Below are 15,606 nucleotides of genomic sequence, written 5' to 3'. Positions count from 1 at the left end.
GTAGCCAGTGGGATGAAGTTCTTCTTTTCCATAGAAACAGTTTTAAATATGAATGCCTTTTCAAAGACAGTTGTGAATCCCTTTTACATTGGCCAAACTGAATCTCCACCCACAAAAGGTTATTTGCAAACCTATAGTACTCTTTCTTTTATGGTTACATGATGATCAGCATTCATATTTATGAATTTAGGGACACAAAACACACGTGTTGAAAAGATTATTTTACTAATTATTAATAAAATAACTTGACGTTTCAATCCCTGTATTGAGGTCGTCATCATCAGAAGGATACACCAAGCTACATGCTGTTGCAGTCTATAAAGGTAAATTAAATCTACTTTGTTAACCAATCTTTTTTTCTTAACCTGACCTCTAGTGATAAAAAAATAAAATAAAAAATTAAATTAAATTAAAAATTAAATAAAAACTACAGTAAACTCTGCTAAAGTCCTCGCGTACTAAGATTCTTCCAGAATTGTACCGTTCATATTGTTATATTGCGATTATCTTCTGGATTTGTACAGTTCAGGTTGCTATTGAATGTTGAGGGAAAAAAAAAAAAAAAACACTTCACCAAGTCTTCTTGTATTGAGATTTTTCTTCGTGGTTGCTATGAAGGTTGCAGAAGGGTCTTCCACATTCTTGGAATGGTTAGACCATCATTTTTATTCAGATTCGGATTATGTTTGAGCATTTCACATGCGTCTTTGAATTTCCGCTTGAACCAGGTTTTGGTGCGGTGTAGGGACTTGGTACCTTTCCAATCAATTCTGTGGTATGTTTGGAGTGCGTGGTCAGAAAGGCCGGTTTTTCCAAAATGGAGGTATTTAATGTGTCGTTTGTGTTCATCCTTCCTGATTGGAATGGTTCGCCCTGTTTCCCTTATGTATGGTATGTTACATGTGCATTGTATTTTGTAAACCCCTGGGTGGGCTAGTGTGGCAGAGGATCCTTGGAAGAACTGAGTAGATGTCTTAATTTTGTCAGGGGTTTAAAGGTGGTTTTGAGGTTGTATTTGTGTAGTGTTCTGTCTGTTTTTTCTGAAATGCCTCTAACATATGGTATGGCAATAGCATTCTTGAAATCTTTTTTGTTATTAGTGGTATCTCTGTGGAGAATCTTGTGAATGGTTTTTATACTGTATCCATTTTTTATAAAGGTATGTTTGATGGTTTCATATTCATGGTTAAGAGCTTGTTCATTTGAACAAATAGTTTGAGCTCTGTGTTTAAGGGTGCTTATGACCCCTAGTTTTTGTGTTGAGTGGTGATAAGAAGTTTTGTGTATGTACTGGCCTGTGTGTGTGTGTGTAGGTTTGCGGTAGACTGAGGAGAGACAGCCTGAAGGAAGATGTGTGACGAGTGTGTCTAGGAATGGAAGAGAGTTGTTTTTTTCTATTTCAATGGTGAATTGGATGCATTTGTGTTGTTTGTTCAGGTGGATAAGGAATGTATTTAGTGCTTTGCGGCCGTGGGGCCAAATGGCGAAAATATCGTCGACGTATCTGAACCAAATTTTGGGCTTTAGGCATGCCGACTCTAGAGCTAGTTGCTCAAAGTCTTCCATATAAAAGTTCGCTATTGGGGGCAGGGGGGGGAGGGGTGAGCCCATGGCTGTACCCTCTTTTTGAAGGTAAAAATTGTTTTGCCACATGAAATACCCCGGAGTGGAGTACGTGGGCAAAGAGGGCCGTGATGTCATGTAGAAATATCTTCTGTAAGAGCATGATAGTATCATTGATTGGGACATTGGTGAAAAGGGAAGTTATGTCAAAGCTGACTAATAGATCTTGGTCGTTGAGTGTAATGTTTTTAAGTTTGCTTAATAAATGTGTATTTTTTTATGTAGGAAGGGGAATGACCAATGGCGGCTCGTCCATAGAGGCTGGGCCCCACCTATATTTGTATAACTAGCCCAATAATTGTAGTTTTAAAAAATGTTTCTTGTAATTATTATTTTTTGATCAATTTTCAACACATTTTATTGTAGTATTTTGTGGCAATATTGTATAATGTGACTTAGTACGGTCTCTGGGGCTAGCCGTGTCTAGCCTCAGAGACCGTACATAGCGTGCAATTCTTTGATTTGGAAGCACGTGCACTAGCGATCATGTTTGTTTACTGGGAGCAACGCTTATCTTGGGGCCAGTTTAGTCTGGCCCAGTCACTGTGTTTGTACGTAAATAACGTGCGATTCTTTCATTGTCTTATTATTTATTCTCGTTGTTGATCTGTTGTATTGTTTTTAGTGTGTTTAATTATTGTTGTCATTTTTTGTTATAATTTATTTTGAAGTTTACATTTTTATTACGTCCATAAACAATACATTTTAACTTATACACAAAATCAGTAGTTCATATTATGTTTACTTTGTAAAAAATAAAATTTATGATTTTTCTTTGACTTTTATGTGTTTATATTTATGGGTTCTGTTTGTCAATCTTAATTAAACAATTTTAACTTTTTAAAAATTTATTTTCTCTGAAGTTTTAACATTGATTTATAAAATAAATAATAACTTTTTTTTTAACACTTGAAAAATGAAAACTTGAAAATATTTTGCAGGCCGGCTAGCTGGAGTCGAACCAACGTCTTTGGATTTTCGGTCCAGTGCTCTAATCCGTTGAGCTTTTATTTGTATAATCCACATGCTATGTACATTCAGAACTATTTACAAATACAGGAATACCTTGTATAGCGTGGTTTTGAACAACGCGGGTTTTGGTCTAACGCGGTTTTTATTATTACACTTATCATTATTACACTAACATTGTCAACACTGACCGGCGACTCCCGGGCGCCGCAAGTGACAGTCGAGAGCCACATTTATGCAGTAGTTATTCGATTGGCTCTCACGTAGACATGTTCTTTCCCCGCGGCATTTTATTATTTACGTTAATATTAGTATTTAATATTTTTTATTATTTAAGTATGAGTGAAAAGAGACAAAACAAACAAGCACTGTTGGGGTAACAAAAAAACGCAAGTGGTTAATATTAGAGAAGAAACTTGAAATTATAAAATGTCACGAGAATGGCGCTTCGTTTGCTAAAATAGCATGTGAGAATTCAATGAATGAGTCATCTGTACAAACAATTATTCAGAGCAAAGAAAAGATTAAACAACATGGAATGACAATGCTTCTTATATGCCAAAAGTGATCACGAGAAATCGATCTTCTACAATGGAAAATAAGGAATGCCTTCTAATGATCTGGATTGAAGATTGTAATCAGAAAACGATTCCTTGGAGTCAAATGATAATCCAGGCAAAAGCAACAGGTCTATATGACAAAATAAAAGAAAATGAAAGCGAAAATGAAGGAGGTACAACCAGTGAAACTTTTATAGCAAGTCACGGGTGGTTCTACAATTTCAAAAAGCGTATGGGACTCCATAACATAAGAATACAAGGTGAAAGCGAAAGTGCTGACACTAAAACTGCAGAATTATTTCCCAATGAATTGAAGGAGCCTATTGAGAAGGAAGGCTACAACGATGATCAAATTTTTAACGCTGACGAGACTGGCTTGTTCTGAAAAAGAATGCCATCGCGCACATTTCTAGCAGAGAAGGAAAAAACACAAGCTGGGTATAAAGTGTCAAAAGACCGATTGACACTTTTACTAGAAGGTAGTGCATTAGGTGATTTAAAATTGAAGCCACTGTTAGTGTACAGAGCAGAAAACCCAAGAGCTCTTAAGGACTTTACAAAGAACAATTTACCTGTTCATTGGCGTTCGAATAAAAAAGCGTGGGTGACTCGTTCAATTTTCAAAGACTGGTTTAAAACTTGTTTTTGCCTTTAAGTTAAAAGCAATTGTAAATAAAAATGATATTCCTTTCAAAATTTTGCTTTTATTAGACAATGCGCCAGGCCATCCAACTGTATTGACTGACTTAGATGAAAATATCAAGATTCATTTTTTCCCTCCAAACACATCAATTCTGCAGCCGATGGATCAAGGTGTTATCTCCACTTTCAAGGCTTACTATTTAAGACGAACTTTTGCTCAAGCTATTAAAGCTGCAGCAGAAGAAGATTCTTGGACTTTGAGTGAATTTTGGAAGAAATTTAACATAAAAGATGCCATTCAAAATATTTATGAATCTTGGCAAGAGGTGACTCAAAGCAACATGAGAGCCATATGGCATAATATCTTGCCGCATTGTTCAAAGGAATTTGTTGCCTTTGCAACACAGAAAGAGGAAATCTCAACAGAAATTGTGCAGATGGGCAAAGAACTTGGTTTTACAAGTTTAGATTGTAACAATGTGAATGAATGTATTGATTCTCATTCAAATGATCTGGATGATGAAACCCTTTTGGATTTGAAACAACAACGAGCCTATGAAGCAGATGAAGAAGAAGATGACCCCACTGATGTCATAGTTGAAGAATTTTCCTTTTCTGACCTTTCAACTTTTGTGAGAAAAATCGACGAAGCTTCCGACTTTCTCATAAATGCCGACCCGAATTTGGAAAGAAGCATCAAAGTGAGACAAAATCTCAATAATGCCATCAAATGCTACAGAGATATCTAGTAGTACTTGAAGAGACAAGAATGGTTCAACGAAAACTAAAAGACTACTTTAGTAAAAAGTAAAATTACTGTATGCTAAAATTGAAGCAATATTTGTTTTGTTTTCTACAACTTTTATATCAGTTTAAAAGGATTTTATTTGTTATTTAGTTATTATTAGTTATTATTTTATTGATTAATAAAAATAATATTTTTTTTCATTTTTAAACATTTTTATTATCCTAAATTTTTGTAATAAACAAATTAAATTGAAAACCTTTATAAATAGACGTCGAACAACACGGTTTTGCATAGCGCGGACTCTTCTTGGAACCAATTAACCGCGCTATACAAGGTATTCCTGTATTTACAATATCTATGTACAATTTTACATAGCATGGTTATTGTTTTCATATTATGCTAATATGTTGACAATATAAGTTTGCAAGTACATTTTTTTATTTATTTACTTTTTTTTACACATAATATTTTAGATATATCTATTTTCATATATGTTACTAACCAGTTACATCAGTTCTATATGTCTACTATTTTTTTGGTATTTGCATGTTATTTTTACTCTTTACATCATTCATTTCTGTTCCCTCAGCTATACAGCTGGAAGGGTTATATATTTACATCTGCTTTCAAATTTGCAGGCATTCATTTTATACCTTTAATATAAGTTGTGTTATAGTAACAAATCTTTGGTATTGGCACATTTAATAGTATATGCATACCCTATATATACATATACACATACCCATACGCATATATATACACACACACATACCTATACACACACATATATACATGCATATGCTATACATTGTTTTACATCAGTCATTTCTTTTCCGACAGCTATACACTTGGATTGGGTTAAATATTTACATCTTTCTAACTTGCAGGCATTCATTCTATATTTCCAATATGTATTGCGTTATGGTAACAACTCTTTGTTATTTAATCATTGAGTTTTCTCCATAATATGTAGGTATAATCTTGCATATACATATATTTATATATACCCACATATATATATATATATATATATATATATATTTATATATACCCACATATATATATATATATTATGCATTGTTTTATGGTATATACATTTTTCTTCTTGCATGCATTATATTAACATTTTTTCTTTTCTTATCTTATACATAAAACATGCACACCCAATGTATTATGATACATATAGAATGCTACATTTATCTAGTTATTACATAGTATAATATATTAGTAATTATAATATATATATATATATATATATATATATATATATATATTGTGATATTTTCAAAATTCATTTTTACTCGGTTGGAATATTATAAAAAAAGGTTTAATGACTATTACCGAGAGAAAAGATGACAAGATATATTTAAAAAAGATACTACTAGTTTACTAGTTTCGTTACATGAACATCCTCAGGTATCACAATCAAAGAAGTATATAAAAAATTACAGAGACTTAAAATTGTACTAACAGAACAAGTATAAAAAACAATAGCATGTTTGAAAAAAATGCAAGTATGAGTTCCAAACAAATGAATACTACGTGGTGTCGCAAGTGCGCCAGTACTGAACAGAAGCAACGTGTGCATCAGAGAGATTGTAACTCAGGCTGTTGTTGATACGAGAGGAATCTAGAGAAATTTCCCTAGATTCAACAGTCTTTCTTTCGAGTTCATCATAGCACACATGGATGTTAGAAGTTTGAGTCCAGTTTACAATGTGCTGGCGGCCTTCGTCTGAGTTAGCTGAAAAGAGAAAGTGGCTAGAGAGAGCGCTAGCTCTAGTCCTGTTATAGGCGATATCTCTACGGTGTTCATCCAAACGTAGAAGGATGGATTTAGCAGTCTGTCCATAGTATGGCTTTCCGCAATCGCACAAAATCTTGTACACTCCTGGAAACTGAGTAGGAAGATGTTTCTGTTTATGTTTGCTAAGTAACGAACGAAGTTTTGGAAGCGTAAGTTTTGAAGTTGAATTTCTTGAGAATCTTGGCCAGTTTTGGTGAAAGAGAGCTGATGTAAAGCAAGGAGATGAAGGCTCTTGGAAATTCAACTTCAAAACGTGCTTCACTACGTTTTTAATAGCCCATTGCATCAGTGGATTCTGACTAAATATTATTGTAATAGAAATAATAACTATAAATCAGTAATAGAACCCACTATATAAATATAAAAAAAATTAAGTTATTTTTGGTCCCTGGCCCCACCTGTTTCTATTGTCACCAGCCGCCACTGGGAATGACCTGAGTGTGGGCACTAATTTTTTGGCTAAGTGGTAATTCGGAAACCTGTGGTATGTTTCGTACCATAGTGGGCTAAGGATTCTTATTTTTCCTATATTTTTTTTTATTTTATATATTTTATTATATTATTATTTTACATTTTGGAACCCTCCTCTAGAGACCAAACATGGAATTTTTTTAAGACACTTCAGGCATTCAATAAGCAGAGCACTGAAGACAATTGCAAACATCCATGCCCACAGGGAGATTTGAACCTGCAGCCTGTTGATTATAGAGCAGGTATGATTACGATTTGGCCAACCAGGCCACCAAATTGTGTTGTCTGTTTTCATATTTAATTTGCCATCTTCACTAAACACTGCTGAAATAGCTCATATGTTTTACTTGACCTGTATGTTCTCCGTCGAGAATGCAGTTTTCTATCTTCCTGCCTATTTTCATGGTTTTGATCTTTTTATTGCTGATTTTCATGCTAACCTTTTTACAGTTATTTCCAGTTTAGTTCGATAATCCCAAAGACTTGTATAGGATGTGTTTGCAAGAAGTAATGGTATTACTTCTTTCACAACAAACCATGTCTTGCACTTGATTTTATGTCAAACCTTTTAGATAAAGTTATACGTTGGTTGGACATACTTCTAACCAACATATAACTTTATCTTTTAAGGAAATTACAATGTAAACTAAATTATTAATTATAAAAACTTTAATAACTACTTATATTTTGGCAATTGTTACATTGCCATCTTCAGGGATCACAAAACAATGAGATGTGCATGCAGGCACTCACACTAAGCAGATGAGGCTGAAGAAAGGAACTGAAGTGGGCTTAAGAGTCCTAAAAGGTGTCCCTAGTGGGCTAAATTGGGTTGCCTTGTCCATTGGGCCGACGATCTAAGAATGTAAGCATCCCAAATTTGGGGCAGTCTCATGCACCCAAATTATCCTCGTACTCACAAATATGAGTACAAGGATAATCTTACAAGTAAAAAAGATTATTCCTTGAATCAGCTCTGAAAAACTTCCTAAACCTCAACAAATTTAGGTGTATGAGACTGCCAGAAATTTGGGAAGATTACTTTTTAAGATCGTCAGCCCAACAGCCAAGACAACCCAATTTAGCTCACGCCCTTTTATGACTCTAGGACCGACTTCAGTTGCCTTTTTTCAGCCTCATTTGCTTAGTGTGAGTGCCTGTGTGCACACATCGTTTTGTGATCCCTGAAGATGAAAATGTAGCATTGCTGAAATATAGGTAGTTATTAAAGTTTTTATAATTAATAATTTAGTTTATGTTGTAATTTCCTTAAAAATTAGAAATATACATCAAACCATTATCCCATATTTCTTTCAACTCTAACTAGAGACTTATACCTTAAATATACACTAAGTAATACTCTGTATAATGTCCCATTTATGGCATATACATGTCTTTTCCAGATCTACTAAACTCAAGTACAGATCTTTGTTATATTCCCATGATTTGTCATCTATTTAATGAAAAGTAAAAATCTGATTTTGATAACCTCTGTTTGGCTTTGAACTTAGCTGGTTCTCCAAGTTACTTTTCCACAATTCTTCTCGGCATCTTCTTCTCACAGAAATCTTACCTGGGTAGCATTTAGTAGAGAGATTCATCTGTAATTTTCACATTCAACTGTATTCCTTTTTTTTAATTATTATTATTATTTATTTATTTTTTTTTTTTTGCAGATAGGAACTATCAGAGACTTCTGGTCAAATTCCAGTCATCTGGAATTTGACCAGATGATCTCACCAGATCCTCTGAATTATGCAGTGTAGCCACTACAAAGCCTTTATATCCCCACATTTCAGCATTTCTGGTCAAATATCTATTTCAGCTATCTTTCTACATTTCAGGCTTTTTAATAGCTTTTTCTTCCTCAAATATTGTAATTTACTACCATGTGTATATTCCTCTTGATTATATTTTACTACTTTTCTATCACTACTTGTTCCATTTAAGTTTTCAAAATAATTACTCCAGACATCTAGTATATCCTTACCTTCCGTTTTCACATCACCTTTATCATCTGATTTCTTTTCTTTATTTCTAAGTTTCTTTAATAGCCTTCGGAACATTTAGTCACCTTTCTGATATTTATCTTTTATATTTTTTACTGAATTATTCGCATGATTTTTGTTTAGCTACTTTTACACATAGCTCTGTTACATTTTTCTCTGTATCCTCTTAGGGTATCTACTGACTTATTTGCTAGGAACTTTTGGTATGTTTTTTTTTTCTTTTCCAGGAATGCTTCTTTAACTTTTTTTGTATCCAAGAAGATTCTTATTTTATCCTTGCAGACAACTTCACCACATGCCTCTTTAGAAGCATTCTTATAAGTTGTATAATAATGTGAAGGGGATGAGGAATAGACCTTTTTTTTAACAACATTGTTTATGTTGCTAATAGAATAATTGTTTTGATTAGAATTAACAATTCTTATAATGTTTAACATTAAATATAATTTTTTACCATTCTGGTAATAATTTTATTTTAGTTTATACAATATAATTGTAGAACATTGCATAGACTTATCTTTGAGACTGCAAGCATTTTTTTTTTTTGTGTTATGCATATTAATAGCAGCTACTTCTTTGCTTCAAGTTTCATGAAATTTTATAAGCATATTTAACTGTCTTTCCAGAAACATTCCTAACATTTCCAGAAATTACAGTTTATTTTTGGTTAAAATCTGTGCATGGGAAATATCTGAAGAGAAAAAAAAAAGGAAGATTTTTGTGTGTAATTTTTGATTTGCTTAGGAATTATTGAATTTCTTTTTAATTTGTAGAAAAAAATTACACATTTATTGGGGATAGTTTTTAATAGCATTAGAAATATTTAATTTTTTTCTTCCTTTGAGCCTCCATAGCTAAGTCAATATAGACAAAGCCCTTTGGTCGGAAAGACCTGGGTTTGATTTCAGTCAGTGACATGATGAACCTTTATTTGGGTCTCTTTCAACGAAAGGTGAGTTAGCAAGTCTCATATGAAGGTAGGGGGATTTTTCACCTGGAAACTTGGGTTTTTCATCCAACAGGCAAACCAGCCCCATGAACACATGCATCTAGAGACATAAGACACACCAGGAAGCATAGGGCTGACCACCTTATCTTTGAATTATGGTTAGTTTGAAAAAACCTTGACACCGTAAAAGGTAGAAGAGAGAGGTTTAAGTAAGTCTTCCTTTGAAATCAAGTTTTAAATGTTTTTCTGGTTAGGAAAAGATGTTCATGTTATTAAAAGGATATTCTTTTGTAATTAAATTTAACACTTAAAATATTGCTGCTGTTTTCATAAATATGTGAGAACCTTGTATGTCGTGCTATGCACAAACAATCATTTTGCATTAAATGTGAGAATCATAGATACTCTGTTCTTACTGCACTACAAAGGTGTTTTGTAGTAGTGTTTCAACAACAGTATAAACAAAAGAAGAAACAAAATTTATTTATTATTGTTTTGCTAATATTTAGCTGAATTTCAAACCAACATTGTCAAAGCACAAACATACTTGTTATTACACAAAGCACTCGACCAGTAGTTGGTGGAAGCATTTCAACTTTTAACTAAAAAGGAACTGATATGCTTTTGTGGCACAATATAGGTCTAGTTAAAAGGGAATTAATTTAGAGAAGTTCAGCAAAATATGGCCTTAAAATGACTGTTTCCCAAATCTTTAATGAATGATACAGCCATACTTACTGAAATTAGGAGAATGCTTTCACTGATTTTAAAAATAGTCTCTCAGACTGCATCAACTTCCATGTACCACAGCAGTCTTTTTCCATTTAATTCTCTGTGACAGAGCATTCTGAGAACGGTTTGCTAGTTCTGATTTGGCACAGTGATGGTAGCAAATGTAGTTTTATGTTTTTCAAGGCAGATGTTAACAGATCTATTGATCTGTTCCAAGTAATCTATTTTGCAGGACCATGGAGCTTTATACATTCCAGGATATGTAAGCAGATGAATGGCTGTATGGTCTAAAAGTGGCTTGGAGATTATTATCATAAGACCCCATGGAGTCAGACTCATCATGCAGTGCCTTAAACACATTCAAATTCTCTGCAGATACCATGCTTTCAGGCAGTGCATTCCAATCATACACTAATTCTCCATGCAAAAACTTGCTTCTCATGCCCTCCTTATATGACTTCCAGGGATGATCTCTTGATCTCCCACCATTTTATGAAAAACCTCTTCAATGTTAATCCTATAACAACCCCTTACCAACTTGTACTTCTCTATCACATTACCCTTCTTTCTCTCATCCACTAGACTCTGCAAATTGCATCGTCTCAACCTTTCTTCATATTCAATATTTTGGAGACCAGAAACTATTTTGATCACTTGGCTGTGGACCTTCTCCAACATCTTTTCATCGTTTTGAAAATCATATGACCAGATATATGCACAGTAGTCCATATGTGGTCTAAGATAATGATGCAGAGGATACTGACTTGTAAAAGTGAAGAGATCATTGTCAGAATTGCTTGTGTTGTCCTCACAACTTTGCAATATGCAAAAAGGCAAAATAATAATAATATGTCCTCTAAATTTTAGATCCTTCTCTGCCATTGCCCCAAGATCTCTGATTTCCTCCACCTCCAACAATATATTCCCACCAAGAGTAAATTCTACGTTCCATCTTTTTGTTTTTCAAATTTTAAAATTGTACATTTTGCAACATTGAACCAGTGTCTCCACTCCTGTGCAATATGTTTATGAAGAACTTTGGGTATCTTTTCAGATGTGTTGTCCCAGATACAAGGGATGGAAATAGTTTTGTTGTGATCTTGTGTGTCAGGTGAGGAAGAAATGAGGGTCATTTAATATTTTATATAATAGGAGTTTTAACTCTTGACTAAAAACTTGCAGTAAAGATGATAGAGTTCTGTGCCAATCGCCATGTGTTAAGAACAGATAGTTCTGGCTGTAATATATAAGTATTTTGAGCATGCTGTAATGGCATCTTCATAATTTTTTAAGTCCACTGTATTGTCTAACAAGTGTAAATTTATGCTCTGAAGTTGTTTTGTTTGAAATCCAGTGAAATATTTAGTAGCTTAATAAGTAACACATTTATTTTCTCCTTTGTCTTATTACAATGACATGCAACCGCTAATGTAAACTAACAGAATTTGAGCAAGAAGATTATGCGATTTGAAACGGCTATCAACTTGCTTAAAATACAACTAGTGAGCATGAAATTAGGATGAAGATGGATCTAATCTTCAGGTTTCATTGAATGCAAACAGCATAACAACATAACAAACAAAAGTTTAATAGTTTTGGGAATGAAAACAGCAATAATTATATAATTTCTGATTTCATTCCATTAAACGTAAATATTAGTGTAAACCATCATCTAAAGTTAAATACGCATTTACATGAGAAGAGGGATTTTTGTAATAAGATAATAGCTGTTAGACCAGTTTAATCAGAAGCACTAATAAAATATGAATATAAAGATTCTAGATCAGTGTTCATATTTTAAGTAGCATGGTTGCAAAAAAAACTCTTGCCAAAGGTTGTTTCTTGTTGTTACCTGCAAAATTTTAAGTTTCAAAGTCAAATACCATTTTGTTACTTGTTCATAAAAGAAATTGGATATTTATTATCCTTTTATCAGAAATAACTATTAATTTCATTCATTTTTTTTTAGAAATTTCAGGTAGACAACGCATTGAAAGTGACGAAGAGGAGGAGGATGATGAAATGGCAGATTTCATTGATGATGGATCATATGATGACAGTATGGAGGACTACTCAAAATACATAAAAGAAATATTTGGTTATGATAAATCAAGGTACTAAAAGTTCTTATGGTCTTGTTTATTTTTAGAATACTCTGTCATTAATATTGTAGGTTAACTGTGAAGTTGCAAAATATATATCTATTCTATATCTATAAAAAGATAAGACAAAATTTGAAACATTTTTATGTGACGTTATTTGTTATCTACTCTATATAAAATAAAAAGGTGTTAGAAGATTTATTTAGTTTATTTATGATGATTATACAGGAATATAAATATCTACTCTATAAATTCATGAAATTATTTTTTCTTTCTTTATTTTTTCTTACTTTATTTATCTTTCTTTCATTAAAGTTCCTTTAATTATAAGTTTCCAGGAATTTAAGCTAAGCTGAAATTTGAAACGTTTTTATGTCACGGATGTGATATCAGCTTGGTTAGGTCATGACTTGGTTAGGCGACGAAATGCGTGATGCTTCCTCCACCTCTGCTAAGAGTTGTCCTTGTGTTGCACTACCATTGGGTAGGTAGCTCTCTTAAAGGTAGTGCAACACAGAGGCAACTGCATATAATCAGTCATGACCTACCAGCCCAGAAATCGGGGGGGGGGCGTCGTAGGCGCCAGGGGGGGGCATAGCCCCCTCTAGTATAACAATAATTACAGTAATAGAGTAGGTCACAAAGCATTTATAATCTCAAAATTATCACTTCATTGAAATACCTAATTACTGATTTCACATCTTTGTAAGCTTTGTGAATCTGATTTTTAAAAAAAAATTATATATTTTTAGATGCTATATGAACAATACTCAGTATATACTAGCTTTTTTCATGCAGTCTGCTCATCCATTCACACGAAACAAGTTGAGAACTAATATATTTCACCTGATTTTGGGAATAATTGATATTTAAGACTTTGAGACCACATCTGGATTACCATGACTGTGCTCTTAGATCAGCTCTCAGGCTTTCGGGCAGATAAAATAACCATGGGGATGGTGAAGAAGTAGATAACTAAAATGATATCAGGATTGTACACATGTTAATTATGATGATAGACTGATGGTACGCAAACTTTGGCAGAGAGAAGACAAAAGGTAGGAGTGATATGATTAGATATTTAAGCTGTTGAAAAGCATCACTGGATTGACATTGGAACGATTTTTCATATAGTATAGTAGAATGAGAGGAAGGAACAAGGAGTCAACCCTTGAAGTTGCAAAAGATGGTAATATATAAAAGGATAAGGAGTTGCATGAAGAGCAGTAGGGGCATGAAATGCATTACCTGAAAGGGTGATGAGAAGGCAAATGTTGAGTTTCATGTTTTTCTGTATTCATGATATTTATCTTTCCCATTACTTTTGTTTGGCTACTTATTCCACAAAACTTGGCTTTCTTTATTATAAGATTTAATTGAATAAAAACAGCATAAATAAATAAACACATTCAATCAATCATATATTCTGCCACTGAGCCATCATCAGGGAAACACTATTAAAATTATAAAAACATACACAAAATTGCGCAAAACAATAAGTGGAACAATTAGACTGGAAAGCCTTAAGTCCTATTTGGGTCACCCTTTAAGTATGGGTACTGTTAGGTGGTAGGCCTAAAAATTGAAGTTTTCCAAATCTTGGGATGTTTAATACAACCATTATTATTTATTGGATTGATTAAAGGTGTGTTTAATTTTATGCTGTTTACTACAAGTAGATTTGCTTGAATGATAAATACCAGGTTTTAACTCGTATGTTTTTTTTTAGTTATACTAGATATATTTTCTCTACATGCTTCGCTGTCTATATGGTTAACAGCTTCAGCAGGAAGTTGCTTAATATAAGTAAAAACCAGCAGAAAATTAAACATTTTCCAACAGCAGTTAATATCTATAACTTGAGAAGACTGGAATGATAGTTTTAATCATGAGTATCATTAGTCACTTTACGTGCAGTCTTTACATTGTTGTGTAAAATACCTGTTCAGTGGCACAGTGTCCATGAAGCACCTATGGAAAAGATGCACATCTGAAACAGGCCATATGTGAGTGGTTGAAGTGAGTCAGGGAAAGCAGTATCTTCTACCAACTGAATTGCTTTCCTAAAGAACTTTTAAGATGGTTTTTAGTCCATCCTGTCAAACTTGGAATACTGTTCACATATTTAGAGTTATTAGTTGGATGAATGAAAAAGTAGAATCTTGAGCACAAGATACTGCTTTGTTTTAATAGGCTGCTTGAGGTAAATGTCAAGTCCAAGAAGAGAAATCAAATCCTATTTGGTGATTTGTGTATTATTAAGTTAGGGAGGGTGTATCAAGATCCTCTTTGTGAGAAAGAAGGTAAGATTGCATTGTCGTCATCAAATTTCTGATATATACCCTCAATGGGGCATACAGGATATGATAGTACTATGAAAAATTTACATCATTACTAACTTCCTATCTACAATTTTCCTCCAAATCAATCTGTTACCTGTCAAGACTCCAACATTATCTGATCTTATATTTCTAACTTCTAAGGCACTTTTTATCATATCAATCCACCTCTGGGTCTTTTTCCTGCCTACTTGGCAGAGAAAACTTGTTTTGCTAATCTTTCCTCTCCCATTCTGTTTAAGTGACCATACCACCTGAGATTAGCTCTGCTAACACATTCCTGGATGCTATTAATGCCAAGTTTTTTCCTAATATCTTCGTTTTTAATATGATATTGCCATTGATGCCCCTGATCTTTCTCAGGACTTGCATATCTGTGCTCTCTTGTCTTTGGTCAAGTGTTTTACTTCTAACCCAGCTCTCATATCCATAAGTTAAAATTGGTTTGAAAACGTTGTCTTGCATACAGCTAATTTAGTGTTTTGACTAATTTCTCTCTTATTCCATATAAATATATTCATTTGACCTCCTACCATACCAGCTTTGTTAATTCTGTTGTCTATTTCCATATTTAATTTACCATCTTCACTAAAAATCATGCCTAAGTAGCTGAAATATTTTACTTGTTCTATAGGCTCTCCATTCACAATGCAGT

At 33.4% G+C, this 15,606-nt stretch overlaps 1 protein-coding gene across 1 annotated transcript in view; it reads left to right on the top strand.

The window, feature by feature from the left end:
* LOC150092825 (uncharacterized) overlaps positions 1-15,606 on the top strand; it is an 82,669-nt gene that overhangs the window by 42,186 nt on the left and 24,877 nt on the right. The window contains exon 4 of the mRNA XM_090414544.1: positions 12,480-12,624. Coding sequence (XP_090270670.1) covers positions 12,480-12,624 — 145 coding nt within the window. The remainder of the gene's footprint in view (positions 1-12,479; positions 12,625-15,606) is intronic.

Source organism: Typopeltis vanoorti, chromosome 25 (genome assembly GCF_054136105.1).
Source record: "Typopeltis vanoorti isolate ZY-2024b chromosome 25, IOZ_Tvanoo_1.0, whole genome shotgun sequence".
Taxonomy (NCBI): Eukaryota; Metazoa; Arthropoda; class Arachnida; order Uropygi; family Thelyphonidae; genus Typopeltis; species Typopeltis vanoorti.
Note: the sequence above shows the minus strand (reverse complement) of the source record. Positions and strands in the feature narration are given on the sequence as shown.